This window comes from Dendrobium catenatum, unplaced genomic scaffold, assembly GCF_001605985.2.
Source record: "Dendrobium catenatum unplaced genomic scaffold, ASM160598v2 fragScaff_scaffold_827, whole genome shotgun sequence".
Classification (NCBI taxonomy): domain Eukaryota; kingdom Viridiplantae; phylum Streptophyta; class Magnoliopsida; order Asparagales; family Orchidaceae; genus Dendrobium; species Dendrobium catenatum.
Window position 1 is genome coordinate 54,830 of NW_021319289.1, and position 21,253 is coordinate 76,082.

Consider the following 21,253-nt stretch of genomic DNA (forward strand, 5'->3'; position numbering starts at 1 on the left):
CCTCTGAGCGAGTCGCCCGCCTCAACCTCTGAGCGAGTCGCCCGCCTCCTTCAGATTTTCCCGCTCGCGAGTCAACTGGTGTGTTGTTCGAACTCGAGCTAGATAAGCCGTCGAGCTCTAAATCATGTTCAAGCTCGACTCATCGAGCCTGTTAACGAGTCGAGCCTGAGCCGGCTTGACTTGGTTACACCCCTACCACCACCCGGCCACCGATCGTCGTTGGATTTCTGCCTGGCCACCAACTGAAGTTGGATTTTCGCCCATCCACCGAATGTCGTTGGACTTCCGTACGATCCCTTTTTGTCACAAGATTTCAACATGACGGTTGACTGTTGTAATCTGGTCGTCCTTAATCTCAAAGACGAACCAATTATTTGTAATCTATTCAAACACTAGTGATAATCATTTTAAGTGGGCGTGACCCGATGGTTTTTCCCTTTAGGGCTTTCAACATAAAAATTTTGGTGTTTATGTTCTTTTTATGTTTATGAGCTGGATACTCGTTCAACACTAAAACATGAAATCTAATACTTTACAACATCAAATAATCTAACACACAATAATAATTATTATTGTATTTATTTTAAATCATTTGGAATTTTTTTTTTATTGTGTGAGGGTCCCCTTTTGTTTATTTTTAATTTCGACAACCTGCCAACATCCCCTCCCCGTGAAGGGAGGTTAGGAAAGCACACTTGCTTTTCAATCATCTTGCCCGGATCTAAGATACAACAGCGTGTGGTCTTCGCATTTGCAATCATCCTATCAAGATCTAAGATACAACTACATGGGGCCTTCAATTTAAAAGATCTCTTAGCCCATATCAAAGATCAATGGCGTAAGGGCTTCAATTTGTGCATTCTTGGTCAAATCTAAGGTCGACGGCGCAGGTCTCCAAAATCAGTGATTACTTGTTGCTCTCTCTCTCTTTTTATTTATATTTATATTATATTATATATAAGGAAGATGAGATCGAACAAGGTCAGGCTGGCTCGACAGTCAGGCGCTGGAGCGGCGGCGGGGGGCAGGTTGTGCGCAAGTAGGCATAATCAGTGAGTGAAGGAGGATCGAGGGTGGATTGCGGCGGGATCGGGTTAGAGCCACAGAGTCGCAGTCATGCTACCGGTCGAGTTTGCGTATAAGAAACGTGTGGCTTGGATCGATCAATGCCGGCTTCAACTAGGGTCCTTCGTGCTTGTAGTTGAGGGAGATGAGAAAAACAAGATAGATTTATGTGTAAGAGTCCGGATGAGAGGGAGGGCGGTTCGTCTGAGGGGTTTTGTGTCATGAGGAGCGATGGTTACGTGAGGGAGATTGTGGGTAGTGGGAGCCGGTTAGTTGAGTTGTGTGTGGGGCCAAATCTCATGTCAACAAAGTCTAGCTTGGAGACTACGATGACGTTCGTCAATTTGTCCAACAAATCTTTGAGTCTCGGCATAAAAAATGATAATTTACCACAATTTTGTTAATTGCTCTATTGTTAACATACATTCGTCATTTCCCATCCTTCTTAGGAAAAAGTAAAGCCAACATAACATCATGACTCGAGGTATGGTGGAGGAAGTTTTGGTTTCGCAGCACATTGACAATTTCCTATTATATTTTAGGTTTTTTTGACTCATTTTATAGTAGAACAATTTTCATAGAGTTGAATCTAGGATAAATCAATTTGATGTTGAATCGTTCGAATGGGAGGTAGCTGCTTGGACAAATCAATTGGCATAATATCCTAGAATTGAAGTAATCTCTACATTTTGATTGCAATGTGGAATTTCACAAAATTTAGCTCAATTGTGAAGACTGCAAACACCTGAGATTGCTTTTTAAATTCAATTATGATTTGAGTTCTTGAAACAATGATGAAAACAGCTCGCGCTACTTTTTTGGTGATCAAACCCGGGATAGAAGTTGGTGATAACAATTTGATCTTTCTTCCCCGCAATGCAAAGCTCTAAGCATTGGATTAACATTCATATCATGTCCCCATATTGAATTGCCACAGCCTTCCTAAAATAATGTGATAGGCAAGTCGTGTTTTACTTTACATTATAATGCTTACTAATTGTAAATGAAACTTGGCACGATTTTGTAATGGGAACTTCAATTCCTCACCTTGACTAGTTAATCTTATAGGAGTTCGAGTGCTTGTAAGTTTAAGCTCCAAGCACCCACTGTCGATTAAAAGGTACCTTTCCAATAGAATGCAACGGGTTTGAAAAAAAAAATTATTGTGTCATTGTAAGGGGCCAGTTGCTTAAGCACTAGCAAAACCTTCTCCAAGATGCAAGAAAAAACTCTCCTTCATTGTCTATCACATCTTCGTAATTCTTGGATGACAGCATAATTAGAGATTAATTATTAGGGTCTTGCTCTCCCTCTAAGAGTTGTAGCTAGCATTAATTCATACATTCAATTGAATGATGCCCCGATTGGAAGCAACGAAAACACTTGGAAGGTCCCCATTTATAATATACATTCTCATGATTGGCAGCTTGCTTGCCCATTTGTTTAGCTTTATCAAGTATAATGGCTTGGGTTTGGGACTGAAGGGACTTTGGCCAGGTATTGGCATTGAGGTGATCATTTTGTTATTGTCAGAGAGCTATTCATCGGATATCCTTTGCATGTTGCTGTTTGTAGGTATCATGGACTATTGCATTTCAGCTTTATATGCATAATTTATGGCTTGTGATAACAACCAAACTATGTTCATCTCCATCTTATCTTTATTATACTCTTTCAACCATCCAATTTATCGAGCTATCAATCGTTGTTCATTCCCATTCAGGTTGTTCCGGGGACTCAATTGATAAAATTCCTCGGTATAACAACTTACAATTCAAGTCCCTTGGCTGCGTGAATGGTATTGGAGGTAAACATTAGCTCATAGTCTGTTGGTGAGAAATGGCCATGCAATAATTGTTTTATCCTTTGCTAAATTTTCACAGAACTCCTTCCTCTTGTTGGCATATTTGGGTTAATTGGATCCACCAAACACTTGATCCTCCATTGACCTTAGTAGCCACAAATTTCTCTTAATTATTTGCAGCAATGTTTATATGCTCAAAAAAATATTTAACGCTTGCTACCAATCAAGGCTATCCTTGATATGCAAATGGCCATAAAAAAAAGGGAATATCAATTTTAACGAGTGTTTTACAACCGTTGTTTGGAAATTGGTTTCCACGGCAGCATTTCAATCTTTGAATCCAAATCAAAGAACATCGCCCATAATCGAAGAGCTCTCTCTTAGTTGGATATAGGAATTTCGGGATGATCAATTAAATTGGGCAACTGTGGTGCCTGAAATCCAATATAACACAACACCATCTCCAAGAGCTGATGTGGTTGCCAAACTTGCTGGTGTGTTTGCCATTGAAAGATTGACGCTATTCCTTAAAACCTGAAGCTCCATCTCATCTTTGTCACAAACTTAAGGAACTCCAGGCTTAAGGAATCCACCCATTGTTTGAGACATGTGGCTGCTTCAGAGCTTCCTAGTTGAGATCATCGTTAGGGATTGAGGCTTTTTTGTTGTCCATCATGGTTGCTCAAGTACCAAAATGACGCATCACAAGCAAGAAGAAGAGGAACAGAGTATTTTCTATCAAAGAGAAATTGTGTAATTCTGAAAAGGCAGGTTCATATCATTACAGAGCTACTTTTAATGTTTTTACCATAGGGACAAACCGTAAAAAAAAAGTAAAAGCTAAATGACTAACCAAGAAATAATAGCTACTGAATGACACTAAAGATAACAGGAAAACATGAAAATAAAATAAAACAAGAATAAGATGCTAAGAAAAGCTGCATCAATAAGATTGTAAAAACAAATGCTGATGGCTCACTCCAGGCTTTATCAAGAACGCAACTAGTATTGCAGTTACTGGAACAAAAATGGAAAATGCCATACCTAAATTTTTTGTCCTGTACTTGCAATGGGCAAGTAAATTGTATGGTTCTAAGGGAGAGAATTTATTTAGTCTACTCAGTAGAAAATTTATTATTCTCAAAGAATTGATTTCAATTCTTTAAGCATCTTCAAAAAGAGTTCTGTTCAGCAGCTGCTACTCAAGAAAAGTATCATGGTTAAAAAAATCATATTACCTAAACTCCCAAGCCGACATCAACCACAAGCAAACATTGTACTTGAACAGATAATTATAAAAAGGGTGAATAAAAAGGAGGATAAAAGCAGAAGAGAGCAGAACCTCCTGGAGAAAATTTCGGGAATCATTCCCATCTCGCTCATCCCCAACAACTGGAACGAATCACTGCTCATCTCGGCCTCAAACAATCCCATATTTGACATAGCCGCAGCCGCCTGTATCCACCATCTTAACCAGTCCCCTCCAATCTCCAACCCCACTTGCGCAAAATACCCATCGCTCCACTCCCCAGCCTTAGATATATCAATCGCCCCTGTGCCTGCAAGCAGGGGCACCAAGTACGATGCCACCACGAGCCCCACAGCTCCAAAGATCGCCCTCGGAAACGCACGGCTAGGTTCTTCCACCTCCCCCGCAAGCGCGCTTGCCTTATCCCAATAATTCAAGTTCCAGAACATGCTATTGAAGTACCCGCGCCAATCGGTGCTGCGTATGTCGGCGGTTAGCCAGCGGTAAGGTCGAATCCGAGGGATCGCGAGTACGGAAAGGACGATGAAAGGAGAAAGTGAGAAAAACGTGAGTGCAATTGCGGAGAAGCCGACGATGTGTAGTCCACGGTAGTTGAGGAAGGTTAGGACGGCAGTGAGGGCGATGAGGGCGAAGGGTCGGCCGAGGGAGGAATCGGAGAAGAAGGGGAGGGAATGTTTGAGGTAATCGAGGAAGAGGACAGGATAGAGTGCGTTGTCCATGGCGCCGGAGACGAACTTCCAGATTCCCTGTTGGAAACCCCAAAAGGGACTGAAGGCAGAGGAGATCCAGACGACGTAGCCACCATTGGAGGGGAAAAGGGTGGAGAGTTCAGCAGTGATTAGAGCTTCAGGAAGCGACCAGAGAAGGGGAAAGAGGAGGAAGCCGAGGATGGAGAGGAGAGGGCCGCCGCCCGCGCCGACGGAGTCTTCAACGCCGAAGGGGCCGCCGGAGACGTCGAAGAATATGAGGGCGATGAGGGGAAGGATGGTTAGCTTCGGCCGGGCAGTGGACGCCGCCGGTGGCAACGGCGATGGTGGTGGCGCGCCCTCAGCCGTCTCCGCTTCGCACATAGGCGGGCCTTGTGATTGCTCGCATGCGTTCCGGGTGTGTGGGAGAAACTAAGAGGACTACGATGTGGACAGTGGAGACTATGTGGAGTTGACCTGGATGGAGACGTTATTGCGTGCTTGTTTTTTTTAATGTAAGTTGTTATTCTGATTTTAATATAATATTGTTTTATAAATTAGAATATTTATTATGTTAAAAAATAGAATTTATTATTATTTTTTGTATATTTATAAATAAGATTTAAATGTATATGTTGGTAGAAATGTATAATATTTTTAAAATATTTATGATGGCAATGAGTTTGAAATGACTAATGAAGATGGTAAGATTATATTATATTTTGCTCTTATTTAAGATTTTATCATTGTTAATATTTTATTTAAGAAAAGAGACGAACATCTCATCACTTATATAAATGGGTATAGTAAAATGCATATTGATTATTTTCTTATAAAATAAATAAATGGTTTATATTGCAAAGATTGTAAAGTTATTCTAAGCGAAAGTTTATGTACCCAACATCGCTTATTAGTTTTAGATTTTAAGATGGATGGACATAATATGAAAAAATTAGTAAAATGTTGCTCTAAGATTAGAAAGGGGCTTTTAAAAAATAATAAAAAAATATTTTTAATTGTAAGATTTTAGATCTTAAGATTTTATCTGTGCATGAGAAAATAAATGTTATGTGGGATAAAATAGCTAGTAATATTAATAGTATTGTAAAAGATGTACTTGGAGTTTCAAAAAGAAAAGCTCCTAATAATAAAAACAGTTGATGGTTGAATCAAAATGTGCAAGAAAAGATAAAAAATAAGAAACTTTCCTATAATAATTGATTTAGATATAAAAACTATAAAAATTGGGAAAGATATAAAGAAGCTCATAAGGTGTATAAGAAAGCAATTTGTGATACAACGATTTTAGTTTTTAATTATTTATATAATATATTAGATTCTAAAGAGGGGAAAAGATATATGTATAAGTTAGTCAAATAAAGAGATAGTAGTAGTAAGAATTTAGTCCAAGTATACATATTAAGGATGAAGATCAAAAAATACTTTTTTAGAATATGATATTTAACAAAGGTGGATGAGATATTTTGCTAAGCTTTTGAAAGGAGATTGTGAGAACGATTGACTTTAGTGACCTTAGCATTCTAAATGAAAATATATATTCTTATTTTTATCGGCGTATTAGTAAAACTAAAGTTAGAATGGTTTTTAAAAAAAATAAATGTAAAAAAAAAAACTAGTGGACATGATGATATTCTAATAGAGGTGTGAAAATGATTAAGAGATAAAAAAATTTCTTGACTTAACTAATTTTTTTAATATTATTTTGAAGACTAAAAAAATGTCAGATGAGTGGAGAATGCATGTGAGAATAAAGGTAATGCATAAGATTGTGTGAATTTTAGATGAATTAAGTTGATGTGTCATACTTTAAAACTTTGAGAGAGAGTTATGGAGCTTATGTTATGACGTGATACTAATGTTTATCAAAATCAATTTGGATTCATGTCGAGTAGGTCTACTATGAAAGCTATTCATTTATTGACAGGTTTGATGGAGAAGTTTAGAGAGACTAAGGATGATTTGTATATGATATTTATTAATTTAGAGAAAGCATATTAAAAAGTTTTGATAGAAGTGCTATGGAGAGTTCTAGAAAAGAAAGGAGTTAATAATGCTTATATTTAAGTCATTAGGGATACGTATGTAAGAGCTGTTACTTGTGTTTAAACAGAAGGTGCTTTGATAAAGTATTTTCCTATTTCAGTTGGATTACATTAAGAATCAACCTTAAGCCCTTATCTTTTTTTGCTTTAGTCATGGTTATTCTCACTAGACATTTGTAAAAAGATGTCCTTGGTGTATGATTTTTACTGGTGATATTCTTCTTGTTGATAAGACTTGAGAGGGAATTGTAGGTAAATTTGAATTATTGAAGTCAACCTTAGAGTCTAAAGGTTTTCATTTGAGTGTCACGACCCGGCCTAACTAGCCCAAATTAACGGGGCATGAATAGACAATCGTACGAAAAACACATGAAGTATATAAATTATAACAATTTCACTTCATAAAAGACATAAACATAAACATCGTTCATACAACTTAAGAAAGAGCCACTAAACATCAAATTTAAAGTTTTACAATAACTTCTTCAAAACGTACAACCACTAAAAATATAAACATAAAACCTCAGCAGACTTCACATTACAATCCACTGACTCATACTCATAACAAAAAAATAAAAACCAGACATCTTAAGGCCCTCTACGACGGTAGGTAAACTATCGTCTCGATGCTATTACTTCTTATCACTTTCTCCTAAAAAAATATTTCTAAAAGTAGGGTGAGCCACGCTCAGTAGGTCATAAGCATTTATCTTAAATTCATGTACTATTTTTAAATATATTATTAAGCATGAATTAAAACATTTAAAAGATTTCAATAAACATTAATAGACAGAAATCATAAGACTTTTCAAGAAGCTTTAACTTTAAAAAATTTTCCATAAAATTTCATAAACTTTTTACTTTCTCATTTATAGTCTTTTAATTAAATACATAAAATATATAAACATAATATATAATAAACATCTGTCCCTGAAGTACCAGAAAAATTTTTTTTTGTACTGATCATGTACATTGTCAAGTTTTTGTCCATCCCTTTACCATTTGGCTTCGAAAAACCCCTTTTCCATTTGGCTCCGTAGAAACCACTTACTATTTGGCTCCATAGAACCTTTTTACCATTTGGTAATCCGGATCATCATGTACATGCAATTCATAATATTTGTATACATCAAGGAGACTAAAATTATTCATAAATTTATATGTTCTTTAATGTTCTTCGTGTAATAATTTAGTATCAGTTATGCATTAAATTTTTGTTTTACAAACTTTAACATTCCTAATATCATGTCATGAATATAAATAATAATGTAAAAATAAAGGAATTAAAAATAATTAAAGAAATTCATAAATATTAGCATGCGAATTTAAAAGTGCAAAATTAACTTAATTTAAATTCATGAACTTAATTTAAATGCAAACACCTACCTCCCATGTATCGTAAAGCAATCTCTACGACGCACGACGTCGTTTAAGCTCGAGGCATCCTTTTAGTCGACACCTGAATATAAAAGCAAATATTGTCACCCAACCTTAACCATAACATATTTTCATTAAAAAAATTATTTATATTTATATTTTTGGATTTAAATAATTTCCCAATTATTACATCACCCTAATTCGTTTAAATTTACATTTTTTTTCCAAAAATAACCATTCACTCATTTCCTAATTAAAATAAAATTAATTATAATTTTTGGATTTATTAAAATCCCTAATTTTTTGGAACCCTAAATTCATTAATTTCATCACATCATCAAGCTAAATATTCTCCTAAACCTAATTAATAATTATGTTAATTAAATTTCATATCTATTTAATATATAAATTATGAAAAATAATTTTTTGTTAAAACCTAAATTTTCATCATTAAAAACATCCATAAGCTCCATTGGAATAATAATCATGAAGGAAATTTTTCTCAAAATTCAAAGATGTGCAAACCCTAATTTTTTCAATCTTAAAATGTTTTGAGAAAAACTTTGTTTTCACTATTAAAACATCTTTCATATTATTTCCTATGGATTTCATGATGTGATTTTGAAAGAACAACCATTTTTGGAGAAACCTTTAAAATATTGTCTTCCAAAAATCTAGAGAATGAGATGAATTTTCTTAAATCTATGGGGCGCATACCTTACCCTTCCGTTGACTTCCACTTCGATTTCCTCCAAATCTCTTCACAGGAAATTGTCGCCGGAGATGCCGTCCGTCCACCTTTTGTCCGCCCCTATCTTCATCTCTCTCGTTCGGTTTCGGAAATGAGGAGAAGGGACCAAAATTCGGTCCCTTATAAATTAGGAAAAATAAGGATTATGCACCACTTTGCCCTCATATGACTTATATTCGTATTAATATTAATAGGGGTAGTTTAGGCATATTAAAACTTCTAGCATTTTTAATTTCAAACTTAAGAAAAATTGACTATGTTCTTTATATCAAATTTCTCCAAATTTTACGTAGAATTTTATAAAAATTATTTTGTAGAAATTCGATGACATTGGATTTTCATCACGATACATCGAATCAAAATGCGTGCGACGTCTACAATTATCGATTTCAGGTTTTACATTGAGTATATCTAAAATCAAATACATGGAGTATAATATTAATAGCAATAGATCTAGTGGGGGGTTTGCAACTTTGAGCAATCAAATCATTAATAAGTGTACTTATTTTAGATATATTATATCTATTGTTCAGTGTGATGGTGAAATAAATGGGGATATTATTATTAGAATTCAAGTTGGATGGTTGAAGTGGAGTAATTATTTGGATTTGTTGCGTGATAGATGAGTACCACTTAATCATAAGGGAAAATTTTATAAGATGGTGTTGAGACATGCAATGCTTTGTGGTGCAAAATGTTGCCTATTAAAAGAGAAGCAAAAAATTAAGTGTTTCTAAGATGAGGATACTCAAGTGGATGAGTAGACTTACTCTTATAGACAAGATACAAAACCAACATATTTTGGAAAAGGTTGGAGTAGTTCCAGTGACATATAAGATTAGAGAGAGTCACCTTAGATGGTTGGTCATGTAAGATGTTGACCTTCTGATGACCCTGTTAGGGGAGTAGGTGTATTAGATTTTACCTATGTTAAGAAAGGTAGAGATAGACCTAAAGAGACTTGGTTCAAAAATATCATAAATAACCTTTCTTTATTAAATTTAAATGAGAAATTGTCTCTTAACATGGCACAATGGAGAAAAAATATTCATGTAGCTGACCCCACGTAATGGGATAAAGGCTTGTTATTGTTATTATTGTTATATATTTATAAATAAGATAATTATTTTATAAGAGATATACGATTTTTTTGTATAGAAAATCAACATGAAAATCATAAAATTAGCCAAAATTAAAATAATTTTATTATGATAAGTCATATAATGCAAAACATGCTTTTCCTCTTAACTAAAAAAGATATTAATAAAATGTAATAAATATGAAATATTAAAGTAGGAGGAAATTTGAGACAAGTTATCATCAATAGATGATTGATGGTCTATTCAGCCATTCTTCTTGTAAGAGGGAAGACCAATTACTCAAAAGGTTTGCATCAGCTTTGGTAGCGATAAGGGACATAACTTCGATGGCGATAATATGAATCAATGACTATTAGTGACATCAGATGTTAAGCAATATAGCATGATAATATGAAATCTCAAGAGCGATGTGGTAAGCCAAAATGATGATATGGAGGTCAATCTAAGTGAAAATGATTAATGAGACGAAAAAACGAGGGTAATTGAGCTAAGCTAATAATTGTAATAGCTAGGCTAGCTCAAAATCATTATTTATACAATCATCAATCAATGTAACATAACATAAAATAACATATAAGTCTCACAACATAAAGTACAAACACAAAAGGTACCAACAACACACAGGCCCAAAATATAACAAAACTAAAAAACTCGACAATATTAAGATCCAACATAAAAATATATAAGTGCATTTTTAATTTTCTAGATATAAGATTATTGCGTGCCAAAGCATTCACGGTGTTAGAGGGATATAAGATTTATCATCCTACTTTGTATGAAAATCCAACACACATGCACATATAAAAGAGAGGGGTGCAAGAGTCATAAGAGATACCAAGATTTTTACGTGAAAAAATCTTGAAAAGAGAAAAAGGCATAGGGTCTGACCAGTTAAAATGATTTTACTAGTATTTGTACGTAGTCAATTACAAAGGATGCCTTCCTTGGGGGAAGGCATTAACTCAACATAGAAAATATATATCATATATATCACATTAGATGGTGGGAGTTAAAAGAAATCCATAGATATGAAAATTATTCTCCAAAGAATATTTTCCTATTCATTTGGTCGGTAAGACTGTATTTGGGTGAATGAAGCAAAGTAGTCATTATAACGCGACAGTGGTTAGAGAGACCATAGTCGGATTATAAAGGTCAGAGGGAGCATAGTCGATGGACAATGGTGATCGGTGGGACCGTAGTAGGCGGGCGACGATGGTTAAAGGGAATATAGTCATAAGGCGAGAGAGTTTGGAGTGATTGTAGTCGGAGGTCTGAGGGACCATAGCCAGCTAACAACGGTGGTTGAAGTGACAATTGTTGGAGAGTACTAGTGGTTGGAGGGACAGAGTCAGTGGGGGCGATGGTGGTTGGATAAAATTTAGTCAGCGGGCGATAGTGGTTGGAGGGACCATCGTTGAAGGGCGATGAAGATTGGAGGGACTGTAGTCATCTGACAAAGGTGGTCGGAGGGATCGTTTTCGGCGGGTGATGGAGGTTGGACGAAGGCTTGACGATATCTACCAGACTCAGGTTTGAAGGCAATGATCTTCCAGAGGTCTAGTAGCAATGGCCTTGGGGTGAGGGTTCGTTGCCTATTGTACTGGGGTGGAGCTCTAGGATGTTTCAAGCCTCAATGTTCTCTTAAGTCTCTAATCTAGAGTCTAAGCCTCAAAAGCTGAAGCCCCCTTTCATGTAGGAAGAGGGGTATATTTATATATTTTGAGAATTACATGCCCTATAAATATGGAGAAAATCCATGATAAATTCAGAGTGCTCAATCAAAAGACTCATACTGATTCCCTCAATTATGGAGCATTTGTTCAATGTTTAAGTGTCTTAATGATTTCAAAAGTGAAAGATCTTATGCTCGTTGGATTTGTCTCGTCGGGCCACTCGATTTGACTATAAATAAATCATATTTGAATATCATTTGGTCATCCAATTAATGCTTTGAAGCTTCTGAATATTCTTTATGCCATTGATTTTAGCCCATTTAGGCTTGGATTGGACCAATTTTAGTGTCGTTGGGTTCGTCTCAATGTGACTTTCAATTTGACAATAAGTTTACTGATATTGGAGTTCAAATGATCCTGCATTTAATTTTGAAAGTTGTCAACTAGAATTTGCCTCAAGATTTGTGCTCGATCAAAGTGATTTTTGGTGATGTATGAAAGATAAATAGACTCAAATATTAAATTAATTCTAGAGATTCTCCTAAATCATAATCATTAAAGTTAAATGCAAATTTTTCATAAAAGGAAATAAATGGCATAAATACAATTATGTTTATTTAAAATTAATCTAAATTGTTGTATTATAGTTTTTTATTTAACTCCAGAAAAATAAATATCATCCTCATAAGGTAAATAATTGAGATAAAGGTTAAGATAATAAATCTTTTATTATATTTTTTAAATATTTTATTGCTGGCTATTATGATGGATCTCAAGGTTCGAGGAAGCTCCATTGAAGGTCTTTGTAAGTATTACCCAATATAAAGATATAATAATAACACAACAACATCAAGTCTTTATCCCACTATGTGGGATCAGCTACATGAATCTTTTTTCTCCATTGTGTGTTGTTAAGAGTCAAATTCTCGTTTAAATCTAATAAAAAAAGAATCTTTCTAATATTTTTTAACCAAATCCTTTTAGGTTTACCTCTACCTTTCTTAGCTTAAGCCAAATCTAATACATATAATGCTCAATTTCATTTTAACTAATCGCCCTCCATAGAATGTTTAAGAAACTAATCACTCAATAATACAATACAAATTTGATTTTAGGGAATTGATGAACACATAGTAGAGCAATTTATCTCTCTCTAGAAGTTAACAAGGAGTCCTCATCTCTTCTACAATCGCACTAATCAATAACTACCACAATTCATTCGGATATTATTATGGAGTTAAGTCTAAGGATTTGGGAGACTGGCAAGTACTTTTCAAAGAGTCGACTTCCGATTAGTGTTGTAATTGAGTCAAGCAATTTGCGAGCTGAGCACGAAGAGTTAACAAGCTAAGCTTCAATAAGGCATGACTTGAGTCGTTAGCTCATGAAACTACTTTTTGAAAAATATTACTATAAAATACACTCTAAATATTTATGAATCCAAGAATTTTAAGTGTAAAATTATTAAAATTATTTGAAAAATATATATCTCATTTTCTTATATGAAGTGATTTCCTATTCTAAGTTACCATTCTTTTTATCGTTTTAATCCAGTAGTTACTTGAATAAAAAAGGCCGAATGACGAACATAATCACTCAATCAAATAACTCAATGGGTTAGGAAGAGCACATACCCCGATGCCATCAAATCGGATTATACTATGCTCTTAACTTTGTGTCTTTGTTATCAGCAAATCGAGCCTTCATTTCTAGTTACTTGGGGGCTAGCTATTTAATTTGCTGAAAAAATAAAACAAACTAAAATGGAATGTAATGTTAAATGAATATAATGTATTTAAAATATTTTAAATTTTTTGTTGAGTGTAAAATATATTATGGTTATTTTTATTGTTATCATTTTGACTTGAAGTAAAAAGAATATAGCGTAAAGCTTAATAATGATGGTGACCGGTGACCAGTGGTTAGTGGCCAGTGGTGGTGGGAGTTGGTCGAAAATGGCAACAACGGGCATAGGAGGGCAACATCGGGCTATGGGCAACAGCTGGATGCGAGTGGCGGCCTCTGGTGACAATGAAAGAGAATTTACAAAAGTAAAGTAGATGATGAATATTAATCTCCATTTTTTTAATTCAAATCAAACATTAATATTTTCAAAATCATTGCATTTGAAATATTTTACACTCTTTTTTTACTTCAAACCAAACAGCCCCTTAAGCCTTCTCCAACCAAACTCCAAGCGCATGAATGGAGTTGCTCGCAAGCTCCAGTCGAATGACAAAACTTCAGCTATTTGGTTGCGGGTGAACAGTACGACGCCAATATTGACGTCACACTGTTCACCTACGCTATTTTTATGTCTCTACCGGATTTGCGGAAGAAACGCGCGAAAGAGGAGAAAAACGGTTACCGCGCAAAATGGAGTTTGATTGGAGATGAAACACGACATTTTTAAATTTTACTGCATTTTGGAGTGAAAAAATAGGATTTCCGGTTGGAGATGCCCTTAGTATTAAGATCCCTTCTACGGGAAGAAGTCCCCTTGGAATGCTTGGCGTTTTTTTTTTAATCTTTTTTGGCGCACAAACGTGGCTTCAAGCAAGAAAATGGTCAACTTTAAAAAGAAGTTAAAGTAGTTGTATTCGAATATTAACTTGTTTGACGTGAAGAACTGCAATGTATATGTTGTTGTTCTTATGACCTGGGTTTTAGCTGGGAGAATTAGAATCCATTAAATACTTGTTTTTCTTTCAAACAGTTGGGAACCTTCAAACACCCTTCAACCACCAATTGAAGAATTCAACACGTTTTTAAGAAGACATCTTTACTCTCTTAATTACCAAATTAAAACATATGGAGGCCTCCCACCGACCACCACTTATTATAAATAAGAATTGCAGAGCCTTTCTTCTTCTCATCCCATACACCTCTTCTTCATCGTCTCTCTTCCTCTTCAAAGCTCTCTTTTCTGCCTTCAGATAGTGATAAGCTAGAGAGCCTGCAAATACAAAAATTGAAAGATGAATTGTCACAAAATTTGGGCTCTTCTCTTCCTCGCTATCTTCGTCTCAGGGCTTATGGAGCTCACTCATGGCCAGGCATTGGCGCCTGCGCCTGCAGCAGCACCTCCGATGAGCAACGATGGCAAAGCTATTGAACAAGGACTTGCATATGTGCTCATGATCGCTGCTCTTCTTGTTACTTATCTCATCCACTGATTGATGATTTTCCTTTCGGTCATATTCATTAGAATGTTATCAATTATTCAAGGGAAATGTTTGTATTCTTTTGCTCATATTGATGTTATATTTAATATTTAATAAGAATTTAATATTAATTCTTATAATATTTCTTCAAGATGATCAGTTTAATAATTTTTTTTTTTTATGATTTCTAATACAAGCCTCCTTAAAAGGAATTCCCTTAAAAGGGGTTTTATGGTTAACCAAATTTATGTTTTATATAATCATCAGAAAGAAAGTCACACCCATCTCTTTTTTCATTGTGAAGTTTCATTCAGATTTCTTAAAAATTGCATCCCTAATGAGGAACTCTTTCATTTTCAAGCGGGGGGTCCTTAAATCATGTCTTAAATCATTTGGTTTCTATTAGTTGTAAAATTATAAGGATATTCTTCCTTCTTGTTGAACATATTACTGCTTATTTTACCTGTCAACAAAAAGAATAATAGAATTTTCATAAACAAAAAGACTAACGATAAAAAAATGATTGACAAAATTCATTTTGCCATAAGACTCAAAAGCAAAAGATGGAATATGAAGATTGCCTTGCCCATCAATATTTTGCAGGTTTACTTCACTTTATCCATCTTCGTAGTAGTTCGATCATTTGCGAAAATGAAAATACTTTTGTATCAATGAATATGCTGGACGTCGCCATTACTTTCCAAAGATAAACACATGCCTTCTATCTTTAAGTGACAAATCTGATGGGGACAACTTATGTGTTTGGGGCGCACAGAACGTGGCTTCAAGCCAGAAATCGTCTGCAATAAAATACTACAGATAGCAAAGTGCCATCCAAGTACCAGTGCACTAAAAAATATATTTTTTTGTTCTTGTGGAAAGGTTCTGCTAAAATATATTCTATTTGTTTTAATGGCTTGAGTCTAGCTGGGTGGGTAGATTCCAACCACCCACAAAATACTAATAAACGAATACTTGTTCTCTTTCAAATAGTTTTGAACCTTCTAAAACCCTCCTACCTTTATACAATCAGCAGAAGAATTTTCAATAGGAGAGCTGCACTCAGTAACATGGAGAATGTATTCTTCTCATCTCATCAATCTCGTCAAGAAAGAAAAAAATATATGAAAATTAATCTTGTTGAAATAGTTATACTAATATGAGTAATTCATTATAAAGAGCACCATTTATTGTAAAAGGAGAATGTGTTGATGCAACATGATAGACATGAATTATGCATAATATCTTATGTGCTCAAATTGGGAGGGCTAATATGGTGTCAAAGTTATCATCAGAGAATGTTGGATAGTTTGGTTGATAATGGTTTTGATAATAAGGAAGATAGAGCGATTAATAAGATGGGGGCATTAGATGTCGATCAATCATAGGTATCCAACAACAATTGATGAGGAACGTTGGAGGTGTAGTGCATCGAGCAATCAACTTGGTTGCTTTCTTTATAGGAGGGGAGATCGATCGAATGAAAAAGAAAAGCATCTGACATAGGATGTCAAAGATTAACAAAAGTCAAATATTAGTCGTTGGTAGGAATTGTATGACAATCTACTATGAATGTTGAAAGTTTGACGATAGTCAACGATAGCCTTAGTAGTTCTTTGTATATGAGGGGGGAGATTGGGTGATTGAGAAAACGGGTTCTAGATATCAATAACTAGTGTGTGTTGGATGAGGATCGACTATGAATGTCTGAAGTTGAGAGAAAATTAGTGATCGGCTTGATCATTCTTATTATATGAGAGGAGATTAGATGACTAAGAAGATGTGCATCGAACCATCGTGTAAAATATACAATGTACATCAAACATTGATAAACATCAAATGAAAACAAATTGTTACTGCAAATATTGATTGATAGTAGGCTTGATTGTTCTTTTTGGTAGGTGGATAGACTGGATGACCAGAAAGACAAACATCAGACATTGATGGATGATATATGTTGGTTAATAGTAGGTTTAAAAGACATGCAACTATAAACTTCAAAGATCGGGCGGCAACGTGTTATTTACTTATTCTTCCTATAGAAAGGAAGATTGTGTGGACGAGAAGATGGACGTTAATGGTGGTTGGCGGTGTATCAAATGTTGGTCAAAGATTAGTTTATGGTGTTATTAGGGATGGTTAATGATTGATGTTTGGCAGTGGCATTGATCAATTGAAGCCATTTGGCAGTGGTGATGATAGTCACCAACGTTAATCAATGACTCAATGTTGGTTGACATCCGGTGTTTAGTTTTGAAAATGGTCGACATTAGTCGCTGTTTTATGCCTGGTGATCATGAAGCGAACATCAACAAATGACATCCGGCGATGGCGATTTTGAGCGCCAATCTAGTGGCTAGAAATTTTGCTCTCTTTTAAAGGCACATATTTAAAGTCATATGAAAATAATTTTTCCACTAAATAAGTTATAAAAAAGAATCAATCTAAAATGTACTCATTATTTGACAAGTCTGGAATGGGGATTTCATCACACATATAAACCATAAAAAGTTGTAGCAGCTGTATCCAAATATTAATCACTTCAAAGTATATGTTTTTTTTTGTGTTTTTTTTTTTCTAATGAACTGTATTTTGGCTGTGTGAACTGCATCCAACTACACGCAAAGTATTATCTAATGATTACTTGTTTTTTCTTTGAAACAGTTGCGAACCTTCAAAGGCCCTTCTTTCTGTCAACCACCAATGGAAGAATTCAACACGTTTTCTAGATTACAATGTCACTGTTTTAACAAGCTAAAATACACCAAATGGAGACCTCCAATCAATCACCCCCATTAAAAATAAGAAGTGCAGAGCCTTTCTTCTTCTCACACATCATGTCTTCTTCTTCTACTTCTTCTCGTCACATCATATCTTCTTCTTCTACTTTTCCTCTCCAAAGCTTACTTTTTGTGCCGTCAGATAGTAAGCAAATTAGTAAACAAATCAGAAGATGAATTGCATCAGAATTTCAATTCTTCTCTTTCTTTCCATCTTTCTGTCAGGACTGATGCAGCTCACTCATGGACAGTCCATGGCTGCGCCTGCGCCTGACGCAGCACCTCCGATGAGCAACGATGGCAAAGCAATTGAACAAGGACTTGCATATGTGCTCATGATTGTTGGCCTTCTTGTTACTTATCTCATCCACTGACTGATGATGATTTCCATTTTTGTCTTATTCAGTAGTACACTGTAATTATTTTGTGCGGAGTCTGGACGGAAAAAACCGTCCAAACTGTGAGTGTACACAAATTTGATACAAACTGTGTATAGTCACAGTTCGGGCAATTTTTTCCGTCCAGACTCCACACAGAATAATTTCTCCAATTATTCAAGAAAAATGAATTTCTCTCTTCTTCTGATGTAGAGGCCATCTTGTATTCTTTTACTAATATAAATGAATATTCCAATTAATTCAAGAATTGAATGGAAATGTGTTTTCACCAGTCCCATTGTTTGATTGAGGAGAAATTTTGTGAAATTTTCTTTTAGATTGATGGGAAATTATTAAGTTTTTGGCTTCATATGTAGAATTAATATATGAGTCGAATGATAAATTTTATTTTCATTTTTATTAGGCTGGATAAATAAATAAATAAAACAATTCACATTTATCAGCCAATCTCGTCCCAATGGGATTTGGCTTCCGTTGGGAAGGATACGTGAGCGTAAATTTGCTCAAAATCTTTAAAAAAATTGCTTTTTTTTTTTCCTCATTTGCAAGGTAAATATAATTAGCTGTGAATTGCATAGAAACTAAACACTTAAATGAAATTATTAAATTAAATATTAAGCATTAGTCTTTGGTAAATGTTTGGTAGTCAGCTTTATCTCTCTCTCTTTACATTAGGGGATATCGGGTGACTGGAAAACATATGTCAAGCATCAGATGTCAATGATTGATGGAAGTCAAACATTAGTCGTGATATGCATCAAATGATGACAACTATTAATGTTAGAAGTCAAGAAGTAGTTGACCATCCAATGTTTCAAATGATGACAACTATTAATCTCGACTTCTTAATCAGTCGACATAGTCATTTTATATATAAGAGAGGAGATCAGATGATCCAGAAGATATGTGTCAAACATCGGCGGCTTGCATATGTTAGTCGTTGGTAGGGGTTGGTAGGGGTCACACATTCAACCGATGGTTAATTGTGAAATTAAGATGTCAATATGTGATTAATAGTCAGCTTGATTGTTCTTGTTATAGGAGGAGATTGAATGACTATAAATATTATCATCTAACATTTATGTTTGACATTTGTGAGATGCTTGACATTATTAGATGTAGAATGATGATAGATTGTGGAAATCAAAAGTCAAATGATAGTCTACAATTCGCTTAAATTCTCCTTATATGAGGTCAGACTTGGTGATCATGATGATGAACATCTAACACCGTGATGATGATTGACAATAAACTTCATAGGTATGATGAAACCAAGTTGTTGACTAGATCATTCTCTTTATAAGCGATAAGATTGATGACCATGAAGATGACATCGAATATTGCCGGCGGGCAAACATCAAATATTTGTCAATGTTTGGTGTTTGATAGTGGTGACAATAGGTGTTGGCTTTGATTGAGGTTTGTCATATATCTCTAGTAATCATATGAATAGGTATTGATCAATTTCTGGTGCCTAGTGGTGGCAATAGCGCTTGTCAACATTGATCAACATTGGCCAACGAACAATATTTAACGATGACAAATGCGGGTGTCGGCATTAGATTGAGATGAGCAGAGTTATAAAATTCTTTTAGTACAAATAATTTCTTCACAAAAAATTAAGTTTCATTTACACCTTGAGGAAGCATTCTGGACATTTCTAACAAAAATCAGAATTTTGATTGGATGGTTTTATTCAATTTTATATTTGTTAGGGCATTTCTGTGCATTAATGATTTTGGAATTGGGTGATTTTGGATCTTAAGATTTATCTCATCGAGAAGCATACAAATTTTGGAGGAGATTTGACTTGTCAAATGACTTGCAGCTGTATTCATACATTAATTTTGTTTGTTTTTCTTCTTTTTTTTTGGTCTTGAAACACTACGTAGCATATGTTGTTTTTCTTATGAGCTGGTTTTCGTTAGGTGAGCAGAATCCAGCCACGCGCAAAGTGTTATCTAATGATTACTTGTTTTTTCTTACAAACAGTTGTGAACCTTCAGAGACCCTTCTCTCTGTCATGTCAGGCACCAATGGAAGATGGAAGAATTCAAGACGTTTCAAGAAGACAGCTTTCGTTCTCTTACCAAGTCAAAATAAAGCAAACGAGGCCTCCCACTAATCACCCCCCATTATAAATAAGAAGTGTGAAGCATATCTTCCCCTCATCCCATTCTTTTCTTCTTCCTCCTCTTCCTCTCCAAAGCAAATTAGCAAAGATATCAGAAGATGAATTCAATCAGAATTTGGACGCTTCTCTTCCTAGCTATCTTCGTCTCAGGGCTGATGGAGGTCACTCATGGCCAGGCATTGGCGCCTGCGCCTGCAGCAGCACCTCCGATGAGCAACGATGGCAAAGCTATTGAACAAGGTCTTGCATATGTGCTCATGATCGCTGCTCTTCTTGTTACTTATCTCATCTACTGATTGATGGTTCTCCTTTATGTCATATTCATTAGTTTGTTGCCACTTATTCAAGGGAACTGTTTTTCCTTTTTTTTTTCTTTTTTGAAGCAGGCCATCTTGTATTCTTTTACATACACTAATATATATATTCATTTCTTCATTTTATTCTGACTATAGCTCAGTGAATATTCATACTATCATAAGTGTAGGCCGAGAACAATTCGATTTAAAGCTGAATGGATCTCAATTCAAATTTGACATGAGCTTCTTAAAGCTTCATATAGGACGACTTTGTTGCGGCTTCTTAATGTAATTTTTTTAGTAGAAAAAGCTATTTTAAGAAAGCCGTTCCAAACAAAGCCTAAAAAACATTAAGAAAGCCGCCATAAACAAAACCTTAAACTCATTTGATCATATATGATCTCAATTTGAGTTAAATAGAATTCAACCACAGCTTCAATCAAAAACTGATTCGATTTCAATCAGATTGAATCACTCAGATTAAGTTCTTAATCATATATACATTCGATTTAAGATTGATTGATTCATTGACTTCAATTCAAGCTCAATCCAAAAATCCTAGATGAAGAGAGGGCTTACATAATTATAATGTAAATGTTATATTGCAAAAAATTGTTGACATTTTTATGAACAAAAAAGAAAAAAATCAAAATAATTTTTAAATTATTTATTATAGCTAATTTAGAATA

The 21,253-nt window shown here is 34.9% G+C and overlaps 1 protein-coding gene across 1 annotated transcript in view; it reads right to left on the reverse strand.

Moving 5' to 3' along the window:
• Positions 1 to 5,279, reverse strand: part of LOC110095519 (probable polyamine transporter At3g19553) — a 15,612-nt gene extending 10,333 nt beyond the window's left edge. The window contains exon 1 of the mRNA XM_020821102.2: positions 4,212 to 5,279. Coding sequence (XP_020676761.1) covers positions 4,212 to 5,209 — 998 coding nt within the window. The 5' untranslated portion in view covers positions 5,210 to 5,279. The remainder of the gene's footprint in view (positions 1 to 4,211) is intronic.
• Positions 5,280 to 21,253: the final 15,974 nt, after the last annotated feature.